The sequence below is a fragment of the Dreissena polymorpha genome, chromosome 12 (genome assembly GCF_020536995.1).
Source record: "Dreissena polymorpha isolate Duluth1 chromosome 12, UMN_Dpol_1.0, whole genome shotgun sequence".
Lineage (NCBI taxonomy): Eukaryota > Metazoa > Mollusca > Bivalvia > Myida > Dreissenidae > Dreissena > Dreissena polymorpha.
In genome coordinates this window covers 66,389,436-66,403,376 of record NC_068366.1, presented here as the reverse complement: position 1 = coordinate 66,403,376, position 13,941 = coordinate 66,389,436, and the positions used below count along the sequence as shown (strand labels likewise).

Genomic DNA, 13,941 nt, shown 5'->3' with positions numbered 1-13,941 from the left:
GCGTGACGCAATAAAGACAAATGATCAAAAGGATGCCAACACTACACTTTACACTTTGATCTTAGTCAAAAGGCCGAGAAGCGATAATTGGTGGCATAAAGACACCTGCATCTGTTGACAGTTTGTATTTACACGGATTAACTTTAAATGGGTACAAGTGTCAGCAGTCGATTTTCTATTGTTCTTAGCAGACAACGGACGATGTATCAATAGACAAATTGTTATGTATAAATTTCGCCACTTTACCGTACGTCACAAATGTTTAATATTTTCGAAGTTATTTTACATGTTTTTATTTGGACTTATTACGAAGATTAATGAATTAAAACCCAATGTAAACATGCAGTATTTTGTTATCAGCGGACATTTAAGAAAAAGACGAGTCGCCTTTACCGTAAATAGTCATCATTCCTCCGCTTCGGAGATTAATTACTTTTTAAAAAAAACGGCACAGAAATATGTTTTTATTTTTATTTTTATTTAGTACCTCATCCATAAGTCGAGTTGACTTTTAAAGTCAATTTTGGGAGCGTTTTTAGGTCGACTTATGGCCGCAAATTTACGGTAGTATAGCTCTCATTTTTTTTCGAAAAGTCAAGCTTATAAATGGTTCACAATTTATTCAATGTGATTGTCTAAAAGTGTTCCATTGAATTTACCCATATTCCGTTACATTTACATATTTTATTTATAACATTCTGATACATTGTATATGTCGATAGTACATAATAATAGTTGATCCCAGTTTGTATGAATTTTGAAGCACAACAATCTCTTTATTTACTTTGTCCCTCAATAAGTTAATACATATTCTTTTTTCACAATCAGAGGAAAAAGGCCTAAGCTAGATAATGACCAGATAGTTGTTGTTCCTTATGATAAAGCCATTTCAACTGGAGCTTTCCTGGATCACAGCTATCATCTAGTGCAGCCATATACTGATGATGTCCATGTGGAGAACCCATCAAATCATGCAAAAGAAGGTAAATTTCTTCGTGTATTTGTATACTAACTAAAGATGGTTGATAAGCCATATTGATCTTTCACATAAATGTTGTATCAAATGTGTTAAACTAGCTTTATTGATGTTTTTCCTTGATTACATAGCCCATCTATTCTCATCAACAACCACTACCGAAGCAGACAACATACCAATGCTGATCCAAATTCCTTAAGGCCCATTTAAAATAAAGCTTTCTGCCTTTAGTTAATAGACATGAAAATGGCAAAAAGTTTACCTTATCAATTAAACATGATTTACCATAGCTGTACTTTTTAGCTCGTCTATTATATATGAAATACATATATAGTGGAGCTATCCTACACACCCCGGCGTCCGCGTTTCCGTTAGCGTTAGCGTGCAAATGTTAAAGTTTTCGTACTACCCCAATTATTTTCATTGTCCCTTGACATTTTGCTTTCATATTTTGCATACTTGTTTACCAACATGACCCCAACCTATAAACAAGAGCAGACAACTCTATCAAGCATTTTGTCATAATTATGGCCCCTTTTCCACTTAGAATATGCATATTATTGATAAATCTATGTTAAAGTTTGCGTACTACCCCAAATATTTCCTATATCCTTTGACATATTGCTTTTATATGTTGCATACTTGTTTACCAACATGACCCCAACCTGTAAACAAGAGCAGACCACTGTTTCAAGCATTTTTACATAATTGTGGCCCCTTTTACACTTAGATAATTGTATATTTTGCTTAAATTGCCATAACTTTTTTATTTATGATCACATTTTATTATTACTTTGACAAAACAACACTTACCTGAATACCACAATGGATTCCACCCAAACAATACCCCACACCCTTATCCAGAATCCCCCCCCCCCAATTTTTTTTTTTTAAACATCATCTAATAAATTACCCCACCCCACATTATACCCTCCTCTCACTCCCTACCCTCCCCTACCCCCCCCCCCCCCCAATTTTTTATTTTTTTTTTTCCTTTTTTTATTTTTAAAAGATAGTCTAATAAAAGACCACACCCCACATTATACCCCCTCTCACCCCCCCCCCCCTCCTCCAAAAAATAATAATTTTTGTTTTTCCTTTTTTTCTTTTTGAAAGATCGTCTTATAAATTATTGAATATGAACAAATTCCCCATGATGGCTTACTTTATACTGTCAAGCACTCTAATAGTTGAGCGTGCTGTCCTCTGACAGCTCTTGATATGCCCCCAGTAGGGTGGCATATAGCATTTGAACTGTCTGTCTGTCTGTCTGTCCGTCAGTCCGTCCGAAAACTTTAACATTGGCCATAACTTTTTCAATATTGAAAATAGCAAATTGATATTTGGCATACATGTGTATCTCATGGAGCTGTACATTTTGAGTGGTGAAAGGTCAAGGTCATCCTTCAAGGTCAAAAGTAAAAAAATACAATCCAAGGGAAGTACATGTAATAAGCTTTAAAAGGGAGATGATTTCTAAACCTGCCAAATGATATATTGAAATTTTATTTCAAAGCGACGCAATAGGGAGCATTGTGTTTCTGACAAACATATCTCTTGTTATGCCCCTGGTAGGGGGCAACTTGATATTTGGCATGCATGTGTATCTCATGAAGCTGCACATTTTGATTGGTGGAAGTTCAAGGTCAAGGTCATCCTTCAAGGTCAAAGGTCCAAAAAAAAAAGCGACGCAATAGGGGGCATTGTGTTTCTGACGAACACATCTCTTGTTTATTATGTTATTGTATATTTTTAAGAGCCTAATCTTGTGACTTAACATGGGCAATTATGTCATATCAATATTATGATCATATCAAAGGCTTGGCATTGTCTATCCAAGTGGCAATCTATTATTTGCAAAACCGATTTGTATTGTTTTCTTTAATTCTTAATTCAATAATAATTATGTCGTCTTGTCATTACGGTATTATGAAATGTATTACCTATGAAGGGACATTATCACAGGTTATGTCTTGCCAGCCTTGGCACTTGTATGCTAATTTAATTAAACGAGTGAAATTAACTGTACACTGGCGTTCTAGTAGGCACTAGGCCGACTAGGGGCTTGGGTCGTTCTCCTCAAAATGTTGCTTAATGCAGTATGGTGTGATGACAAAAGTGTAAACACGCTTTTATCACAGTTTGGCTTTTTGTTAGTTATTGACGTTATTGGATGGAATCGACTATGTTTTGACTCTTACGAATTTAACCTGACATCTGTTATATATAAATGATTTTATATTACAGCATATTGTTGATGTTGCTAAAATTATACATGCACGATTGTTATTAGACACATACGCTCTATATAATTATGCATTTCAGATATGTCTACTAATGAAGGCGACTTGAAGATAGTGGCAGTATTCTCGCTGGCAAGTCCCGAGAAGGACGAGACTGAAGTCACATTCGATAGCGCTGGACATAAAGAGGGCGTCACTATGGTGACTTACAATAACAACAGTAACGATAGCAATAACGAAACGCCTACAGCTGGCGAAGATATGACGACACTGGGAAACGAGATTACGTCATTTATGAACAACATGACGTCATCAGTGATGTCAATGAATGCCAAAGAAGCTTCAATTCACTCTTGGATCCCAGAAACAGAGTCTGTTTCGCTAGCTGAGGCCCCGTCGTTTACGACGGAAAAGAAAAAAGACGAAATTACTCCGACGTTGTTCACGCTGCTACGTAAGCCGGCAATGGCGCCGGTTATTGACGTCAATGTTGTCTTAGCCGGACGCGAGAATGTTGATGCCCCTCCGTGTCAATTTAAGGAGGGTGTAAAAACGTTTCCGTATGAGGATTTCGCGGAGAATCTTGAAAGCATCGCTCCGCCAGTTTTGCTTCCGGAAGTGCTGGCGCTAACCAAGTTAAAGGGCACAAAACGTAAGACATAGTTTAAGGGCCTGACCTTAAAGCCGACAATTTGTGATTAAAGGTCAAGGTCAATTTAAGTATAATTTTACTACCGACTAATAAGTTCACATGAAACAGGCATTAAGGACCAGTATGCTTCGAAAATAAAGGGAATGCGAATGATGACCTGAACATAATAGAATTACGTACATATGGTTATCATAGAGGTTGTTTCTTAGCAAGTATACTTGTACAAAAGTGGCTCGTAACTTAAATTTAGCGTACGATGTTTCATAAGTCGGGCGCCAGTGTCTTCTGAAACCATCTTTGGGCCTATAACTAATAGAATACGTAAATAATACAACAAAGTTCGTTTGATTTTATATTATTTACCATATATATCCAGGCCTTTTTCTGGCTATCTCACGGGTCCGATACTGGACCCCATTCCCAATGCCAAATATGGATATTTGTTTCCCAATTCTTAAAAAAAAATCCCATTTTCCGACCGAAATGATCGAAGCCGAAAAATTTGTTTCCCAATACCGTAGGTTTCCATAATGACATATCGGGCTATGTATTTTATTTGAACTTCAAACATAGCAAAGTCTGTTTTTTTATCGTACGCATACTTACGTTAGCAGTTGACAATGACTGTTGCATTTTTTTAAAAACAGTTTAATACTTTTCTTAGTATTTTTGGGCATTACCTATGTATGAAAAAATTAGATTTAATAAGAAAAAATCAGAACAATAATTTCCCAAATATCGCTTTTGTTGATGAAAATTCTTCCCAGTTTGGAAGATTTTGCGACTTGAAAAATGCCTATTTTGCTAGGTACCTTTTCCCAAAATAGACAGAAAAAGGCCTGTGATATCATTATGGAAATACTGTTCTGAGGTCGGAATCGGGAATAAGTGCGTTGATTTCGGCATATGAGCCACATGCTGATAAAACCGGGCTTGGTGCATGTGCGTAAAAGTCTTCCCAGATAGTCTGTGCAGTCTTTCCGCTGTTATTATTTTTTTTTCGATTAAAGGAAGTCTCTTCAAGCGAACATCCAAATTAGACTTAAAGTGTACTCACTAATGAGCCTGTGCGGACCACAAAGGCTAATCGGGGACGACACTAATCGTTCATGCATAAGCCCGGTTTTCCCAAAATGAAGCTCATATATTCTCTATTTCAGATGACGCTGACTCGAATCCGTCGCCGGAAAAGAAGCGAAAGATCGACCCCTCTTACATCGTGCTCACTAGCATAGACCCCTGGCTTGGAACGCGGAGTAGCGTATCCTGCAAAGACTTCGAGCATGCGCAGAACGAATGCTCCAACATGTGCAAGAAGATAAGCTTTAAACGTCGACTAGCGCACGGCGATGGCGTATTCAACGTTAAAACGCCGAGCAAGCAAAAGGATTACCAGGTGTTTCTTGAAAAGTATGAGAAAGCTCAAGAGATCAATGCGTCTAAGAAACCTGGAGTGAGAATGTCTATCAAGGATCTTTTGAACAGACAGGATAACAGAATACTGAGAGGGTTAAAGGGTCCCGCGAAGAGATACTCGAATCGGGTACGGAGAACCGTCGTTCGTGTTCCTGTCGACTTTAAAACGTGGAATGCGACTCCGCATCATGCAAGATCGGTAATCATCGAAGACGCGAAAAAAAAAATGTTGGAAAACAGGGAGAAAGAACTTTTGGCAGAAAAACGAGCAAGAGAAAAAGTCTATGAACTTGAAATGCATGGAAAATTAATCGAAATAAACAGGAAGGGGAAAACAAGGTTGAAGAAATTGAAGCAAGCGGCGAAAAGAAATTCTGCTCGGACTGAAGGAACGATAAGTCTATGCGGCCGGGTAAGAAAGTCAAATCCGCGTTACAGTTGCTTTTTCATGGATAACATTGAGCTGGAACAGAAAGAAATCGTCGCAGATATGTGGGCGAAGATTAAGTCCGCGCGTGAAGTGTGTTCGAGGAAATGTATCATGGAAGAAGAGCGGTACAGCAAAGAAGTCTTAAAGAATTCTAACCTAGAAGTGGCACGAACACACAAACAGAAAGTTGACATTGTTATTGAACGTGTTGACGAGGTCGAGCAACCTAAAGTAGCGGAAAACAAGCCAACAAAAGGAAAAATGCAACCCAAAGTAGGGAATAGTAAGAGAGTAATACATGGCAGGAAACGCGTTATTGAAAGTATATGCAAGCGAAGGGAAGCGATGCGTATTGGAAATAGCGTGCCAAGCTTCTATGCCCATAGCAGTAGTGAAAGAAAAGCGACGCCAGACGGTGTTCTCATACAAAACCTTTCTAAGGAAACCTCCTACCTGCGTAGCTTGCTGACAACAAAGTCGTTTTCGCACGACCTTTCGCGAGTGAAATCCGAAACGCTAGATAGTGATGAGGTAAACAAACCTGCGGCTTTGTCATCAGACGCGATGACATTACAAGTTCGCTTCAAATCGGAGCCCGTGGATAATGGTTACGAACAGGTGAACGACGCTCTTTTGGAAGAAAAGTTCAAGAAATTTAAAGTACCCGATAAGGTCAAGGAATTGTTCATTAATAAAACTCGGTCACAAATTTCGACGGTGTCTTTAGCTTCTCTTTCCGGTGCTGCCTTTGGTGGTGTAGATGTCATTCATACTAGAGATTGGGCTTCCCTCAAAACCTCTACGCAATACCCTGTGTTATCTCGACCCATCGTCTCAACAACGTCCACAGAGACGCTTTCTCCTCCCAAGCCTTCAATCCGTGGCCGTCCGCAATCACCGTTGAATGAAATGTGAAAAAGCCAACAGATGGTCGCTGACGTGCTTCGAACAAAATTAGCGACGAAACCGCTGGTATCTTACGCCTCACACTAACGAACATGTCGCAGCAGAATGTGACCGTTGTGTACCCAATGCTCCAACCAAGTACACCAGTGCAGTCGATGGCGAGTAACCGGGCCCCGTCCTTAACCTCTTCTAGCATGCGGTCCACTTTGTTACTCACAACTAGCTCGGAGCCCAAACAAGTATTAAAAGTATTCCCGCCGTTGCCGACAAACCATAAAACAAGCGACGCAGGTGTTAAAATAGTTTCCGTTAGTGGCTCAACAGGTTCAGTTACAGCTAGCCCAGTTACGCCCAATACCAATGCTAAATTTATTTGCTGAAAAAGGTCAACGTTAAGAATATTCTCATTCCGATGGCAACAGACGGCTCGCAGCCAATTGCTTTCATCATAGACAGGGCTGCGTCTCTAAAGTCAAACGCGTCGACGTCATTGACGTCACCGATAGCGTCCGCCACTACGAGTGCTAATCATGTTAGTGATTCAATCGGCTGCGACGTCAAGCGTTGTCAACTCTCAAGGTCCGTCGCGAACAATGTTTACTCAAAAGGTTAAGACTACCAAAACAACGCAATCGGCATTACTTTATACTAATCTTGTGTCGACAAAACCGAATCAAAACATGACCTCATTTGATCCAGCCATAATAATACAACCATTGTACAGCTTCAGACTCTGTTCAACGAAACCGCTGAATAAAAACTTGAATTATGCTGTCTCCCAGAAAACGTCAATTAGTGATGATTTAAAGAGAATAGCAGTGGCAACATCTGCAATTGAAACGATCTCAAATTCATCTCTTTCGACCACTTCTAGCGATGCTCACAGTGCTCAAAATAAGACAGAAACGCACAAATGTGGCGCCACGACATCTGACTTTTCGACAAAACGCGACGTTATCGAGACGTTTGGGAGGTGTAACAGCGAGAGAAGAGCGACTTAGAAAACTTAATGAACTGTTCAAAGAGAAACAGAAAGCTGTGGAAGAAATTCGGCACTAAAAAGGGATGTTGTGACGATATTTCGGACGTTTATATATTCGGATAAGCGGTTGAAAACTTTGCTTGCGTATGCAGGCCCAGGCTTGTGTTCACATTTTTGTCGTTTATTATACATTGTTTAAGTGAATAAGTTTAGCGAAAGATTTTCATATGACTTTAATGTTATATTAATATGTATGCATTAAGAAACCCTGTAAATAATTTATTATCATATGGATCATCTTTAAATGTTTAACTGCTTTTTAAGGACCTGCAACATTTTGGTGACTATATTTACTTGTATTCTGGCTAAGTCTTACCAATGCATATTAAAAGCTGAGGTATAACGCATTCGTCGAAATAAAACAATATCCGTGTATACATTAATCAATAGTTTGAGCTTGTTGTTCGTAATATTATTTAACGTATTGAATAAGAATTAAATGATACATACAAACAGTTTTTGTTCAAGCATATGTGTACTCTTAAATCTTTGCAAACGGCTATGAAGAACAGAATTACGTGTTTAACATATATTGAGGAAGTTACATTTAGTTTTTTCACCGCATGCAACGATCTAATTTTTTGTTTTAAAATATGATCAACTACTTATATGTACTAATGTATCAGCAAAATAATAACCACATGACATGTTTTCATTGCTGGTTCTGTATCAATCTACAGTTGTGTTAGGTAGGAACGAGCTACCCTTAGAAAGATCAAATTTACCAGGATGTAATCCAGCGCAGCTCATTCCCCGCGATGGTGAACCATCTTCTTAAAATTCCAAAAACACTTTCACCGGAAATCAATCTCAAAACAAAAATACAACAGTAACATATTGGTAAAATAATAACGCAAGTTAATGTAGTCATGAAATTTAGGCTACACACTACGTACTCCATGGATATTAATAATATTGTACTTAGAACTTAATTTCGAAACAACGTCAACAGAAAATATTAAAACAAGGGCTGTTTTTAAAACATGCATGTCCCCCATATGGGCTGTCAGTTGTAGTGGCAGCCATTGTGTGAATACGTTTTTAGCTCCCCTGAGCACAACGTGCTCATGGTTAGCTTTTGTGATCGCCCTTTGTCCGTCGTCCGTCGTGCGTCGTCAACATTTTGCCTTGTGATAATTCTAGAGGCCACATTTATTGTCTGATCATCATGAAATTTGGTCAGAACATCTGTCCCATTGATACCTTGACTGAGTTCGAAACTGGGTCATGTTGGGTCAAAAAATAGGTCACTAGGTCAAAAAAAGAAAAACCTTGTGAACACTGTAGAAGTCACATTTGATGCCCAATCTGCATGTAACATTGTCAAAATGTTTGTCTAAATGATATGTTGGTTGAGTTAAAAAATAGTTCAGGTCCGTTAAAAAACATGGCCGCCAGGGGACGGGGCAGTATTCCTTATATGGCTATAGAGAAACCTTGTGAATACTATAGAAGTCACAATTTTTGCCCAATCATCATGAAACTTGGTCAAAATATTGGTTTCATTGATATCTCGGACGAGTGCGAAAATGGTCCAGATCAATGAAAAAACATGGCCGCCAGGGGGCGGGGTAGTTTTCCTAATATGGCTATAGTAAAACCTTGTTAACACTCTAGAGGCCATATTTATTGTCCAATCTTCATGAAATTTGGTCAGAAAATTGGTCTGTATGATATCTTGGATGAGTTCGAAAATGGTTACGTTTGCTTGAAAAACATGGCTGCGAAGAGGCGGGGCATTTTTCCTAATATGGCTCTTAATATGGCTATAGTAAAACCTTGTGAACACTCTTGAGGCCACATTTATTGTCCAATATTCATGAAATGTTGTCAGAAGATTTGTCTCAATGATATCTTGGATGAGTTCGAAAATGGTTACGTTTACTTGAAAAACATAGCTGCCAAAAAGCGGAGCATTTTTCCTTATATGGCTATAAATGGCTAAAGTAAAATCTTGTTAACACTCTAGAGGCCACATTTATTGTCCGATCTTCATGAAACTTGGTCAGAAGATTCATCCCAATAATATCTTGGACAAGTTAAAAAAATGGTTCCGTTTGGTGGAAAAACATGGCCGCCAGGGGGCGGGGCATTTTTCCTTATATGGCTATAGTAAAACCTTGTTAACACTCTAGAGGCCACATTTATTTTCCGATCTTCATGAAGCTTGGTCAGAAGATTTGTCCTAATGATATCTTGGATGAGTTAAAAAATGGTTTCGGTTGCTTACAAAACATGGCCACCAGGGGGCGGGGCATTTTTCCTAATATGGCTATATATGTTGCTTTTGTAAAACCTTGTTAACACTCTAGAGGCCACATTTATTGTCCGATCATCATGAAACTTTGTCAGATGGTTTGTCCCAATGTTATCTTGGATGAGTTCGAAAATGGTTCCGGTTGGTGGAAAAACATGGCCGCCGAGGGGCGTGGCATTTTTCCTTATATAGCTATAGTTAAACCTTGTGAACACTCTAGAAGCCGTATTTATTGTAGGACAAGTTCGAAAATGGTTCCAGTTGCTTGAAAAACATAGCCACCAATTGTCCGGGCATTTTTCCTTATATGGACTTCACGAAACTTTGTCAGTATATTTGTTTAAATGATATCTTGGATGTGCATGAAAATGGTTCTGGTCTGTTGAAAAACGTGGCTGCCAGGGTGCTAACAAGTCATGAAAGTTGGTAAAAACGTTTTGTTCTAATGACATCTTGGGCTGCACAGAACAGGTCAGTTCCTTTGAATCTCAGGTGAGCGACTTTGGGCTTTTCAGGCCTTCTTGTTTGTCACTGCGACCTTGACCTAGTGACATGAAAATCAATAGGGGTCATCTGCCAGTCATGATCAATGTACCTATTAAGTTTCATGATCATAGGCCTAATTATTCTTGAGTTATCATCAGGAAACCATTTTACTGTTGCGAGTCACTTTGGCCTAGTGACCTGAACATTAATAGGTGTCATCTGCCAGTCATGATCAATGTACATATGGAGTTTCATGATCCTAGGCGTGAGCATTCTTGAGTTATCCGGAAACCTTTTTACTATTTCGAGTCACTGTGACCTTGACCTTTGACCTAGTGACCTGAAAATCAATAGGGGTCATCTACCAGTCATTATCAATGTACCTATGAAGTTTTATGATCCTAGGCGTAAGCATTCTTGAGTTCTCATCCGGAAACCATTTTACTATTTCGAGTCACTGTGACCTTGACCTAGTGACCTGAAAATCAATAGGGGTCATCTGCCAGTCATGATCAATGTACCTATGAAGTTTCATGATCCTAGGCCTAAGCATTCTTGAGTTATCATCCGGAAACCATTTAACTATTTCGAGTCACTGTGACCTTGACCTTTGACCTAGTGTCCTTGACCTTTGACCTAGTGTCCTGAATATCAATAGGGGTCATCTGCCAGTCATGATCAAAGTACCTATGAAGTTTCATGATCCTAGGCCTCAGCGTTCTTGAGTTATCATCCGGAAACCATCTGGTGGACGGACTGACGGACCGACCGACATGTGCAAAACAATATACCCCCTCTTCTTCGAAGGGGCATAAATATTTAAACGCATTGTGTGTAATTACTAGGTAAATATGTGAATAATGTAAATAAGAAACACGAATACGGTGTTATAAGGTGTAAATAATGATAATACCAACGTTTTGAGCTATTCAAATCTTACGCATTGTAACTTTCTAATTGATTTTTTTTGTTTTTTCGTTTTGTTTTCTTCTTTGTTTTTGTTTTTCACTCCAAAAATTCTACTTACTAACTAAGTGTACATATAAAAGACCTTAAGTACGTGCTTTTGTAAATATTCATAATTCAAAATAGATCTAATTTTGTATTTCCTCATACTGATTTTTGTACTGTATTGTAATTGCCATGATTCTCCTTGAACATGATAATAAGGTAAAGTAAAATAAAAATTCTAAAACAGGCATTATAGTATTTACGTAAATGCCATGTTACTTTTTCAATTGGCCATGTAAATTCTTTTTTATTACCTTAACTATTTACTAAATAAATATATTTGATATATATATATATTTTTACTTTTTCAATTGGCCATGTAAATTCTTTTTTATTACCTTAACTATTTACTAAATAAATATATTTGATATATATATGTATTTTTACTTTTTCAATTGGCCATGTAAATTCTTTTTTATTACCTTAACTATTTACTAAATAAATATATTTGATATAATATATATATATATATATATATATATATATATATATATATATATATATATATATATATATATATATATAATTTATTTATCATTAATAGCCGGTCATATAATGTTTGTGTTTTTGGTAAATATTCAAAACATATCTTTTTTTTAATTTTCTCACGCATAGTTTTTGTATAGATTGTCATGTTTCTCCTTAAATATGATAATAAAATAAATAAAAGTACAAATTTTGAAGCAGGATTTATCGTATCGTATATTATTTATTCACTTGAAAATTTACCTAAAATATTTGCATCATCAATATATGTGATATAAACACGTATTTATAATAATTAGCCGGAAATTTAAGGTATGTGTTATGTTTATATTGAACGCATGGGTATATATTGACGTTTTCATCACATAAGATCTATTTATCTATCTTTCATGTTGTCCACAACAAAAAACGTTCAGACGTAATTCAGTCTATGATTAAAATTATTTAAAGATTAGACCGAGACCATATAATGTAGTGCATAAAGTATTCAGCACCGTTAACAATGTAACCAAGAGGCATTGGCAGAAGAATAGGTAAGGATTTCCAAACTTTTAACATAGAATCAATTATCATAATTGAGAAATCCGTCACCGACTTTGGATTACTTCATCTTTAAATGAAGTTCCATTATATAAGTAAACTATCTTAAGTGTATGTATTTTTACTAGTTTGGTACATTTGAATGCAATAGTATTTTCTTTTGTTAGTTTTAATTTGTTAAATACTCATACTTTTTTCACTTGCAATTGCAATAAGATTGTTTAGTATTAATTGTAAAGTTGATAACTTTGAACCTTTAAGACCTTAAAAGACGATAGGAATACTTTCCGTATTAGTTGTTCACAGATTCCAACAATGAATGAATATTATATGTAATAACGAGCTAAATGACACTGAAATTGCACATTAGCTCATTATATACACAATTAGTGCATTGGTTTGATTACTGTTGTTTTATCATTATTTTGTTTTGTATTTTTGTCAAATCTTAATATCAATTTACAGGTATTATATTTATTATCCACTGATTAGTTAACAAGAAGAATATGTGCAATCTCGCACGATCAAATCAATTACTTTGTTTGGTTTGATTCCATACTATCGACAACTCTATTTTGTTTGATTCCTTAAGAACAACAACTATATTTGGCTTGATTCCTTAAGAATTACAACTCTATTTAGTTTGATTCTTTAAGAATAACAACTCTATTTTGTTTTTGTCCTAAAGAACAACAACTCTATTTGGTTTGATTTCTTAAGTTTTGGTCGTCAGTATACTGATGCGTACTCACATGTCTCTATCTACACAAAGATATATTCAACAAAGAAAAAATAAATAATTCCTAAAAACAAAGGGTAATTCATTGAATTTGTTATTTTAAAATGTCATATTTTAACACTATAAACAGTGTTTTTTATACATGTACGTACACTAAAATGCCTTGCTTTGTAATGGAGTTTATACTTGAACCTCCGAATACGTATAGAGAACAGGAAACATTGAGCCGTCTCTGACTATAAGTATTTGCGTTCAGACATGGCAGACTGAAATCGAATTCAACGATTCTAATAAACTTTTTTGTCTGCTATGTATGTGTTTTATTTACAACATGGCCCCCAAAAAACTGCGATAAAATGCAAATATTTTCATTGTAAATTGCATCCGTCAGAAATCCTGCATACAATGATTATACGTTACTATAATATCCAGTAACAGAATGAAAACGTTAACTCGGTGCTATGTGTTTTAATTCGATTCCGACGTGTATATGTCCTGAAACACTTGTTTGTTAATAGTATCCATGAAACCTGCAGAAGAAATGTCCTGAGAGCGGAATTTCTATTTATAGACATTTTTAGCTCGACTATTATATATGAAATATATATAGTGGAGCTATCCTACTCATCCCGGCGTCTGCGTTAGCGTGCAAATGTTAAAGTTTGCGTACTACCCCAACTATTTTCAATGTCCCTTTACGTATTCATTTAATATTTTGCATACTTGTTTACCATCATGACCCCAACCTATAAACAAT

General features: G+C 36.7%; 1 protein-coding gene across 2 annotated transcripts in view; it reads left to right on the top strand.

Annotated features, from left to right (window-relative positions):
• Positions 1 to 8,316, top strand: part of LOC127852234 (uncharacterized) — a 60,341-nt gene extending 52,025 nt beyond the window's left edge. For both annotated transcript variants that reach the window (XM_052386121.1, XM_052386120.1), the window contains 3 exons: positions 829 to 983; positions 3,302 to 3,871; positions 5,032 to 8,316. In XM_052386121.1, coding sequence (XP_052242081.1) covers positions 829 to 983; positions 3,302 to 3,871; positions 5,032 to 6,632 — 2,326 coding nt within the window. In that variant the 3' untranslated portion in view covers positions 6,633 to 8,316. The remainder of the gene's footprint in view (positions 1 to 828; positions 984 to 3,301; positions 3,872 to 5,031) is intronic.
• The last annotated feature ends 5,625 nt before the right edge of the window (positions 8,317 to 13,941 follow it).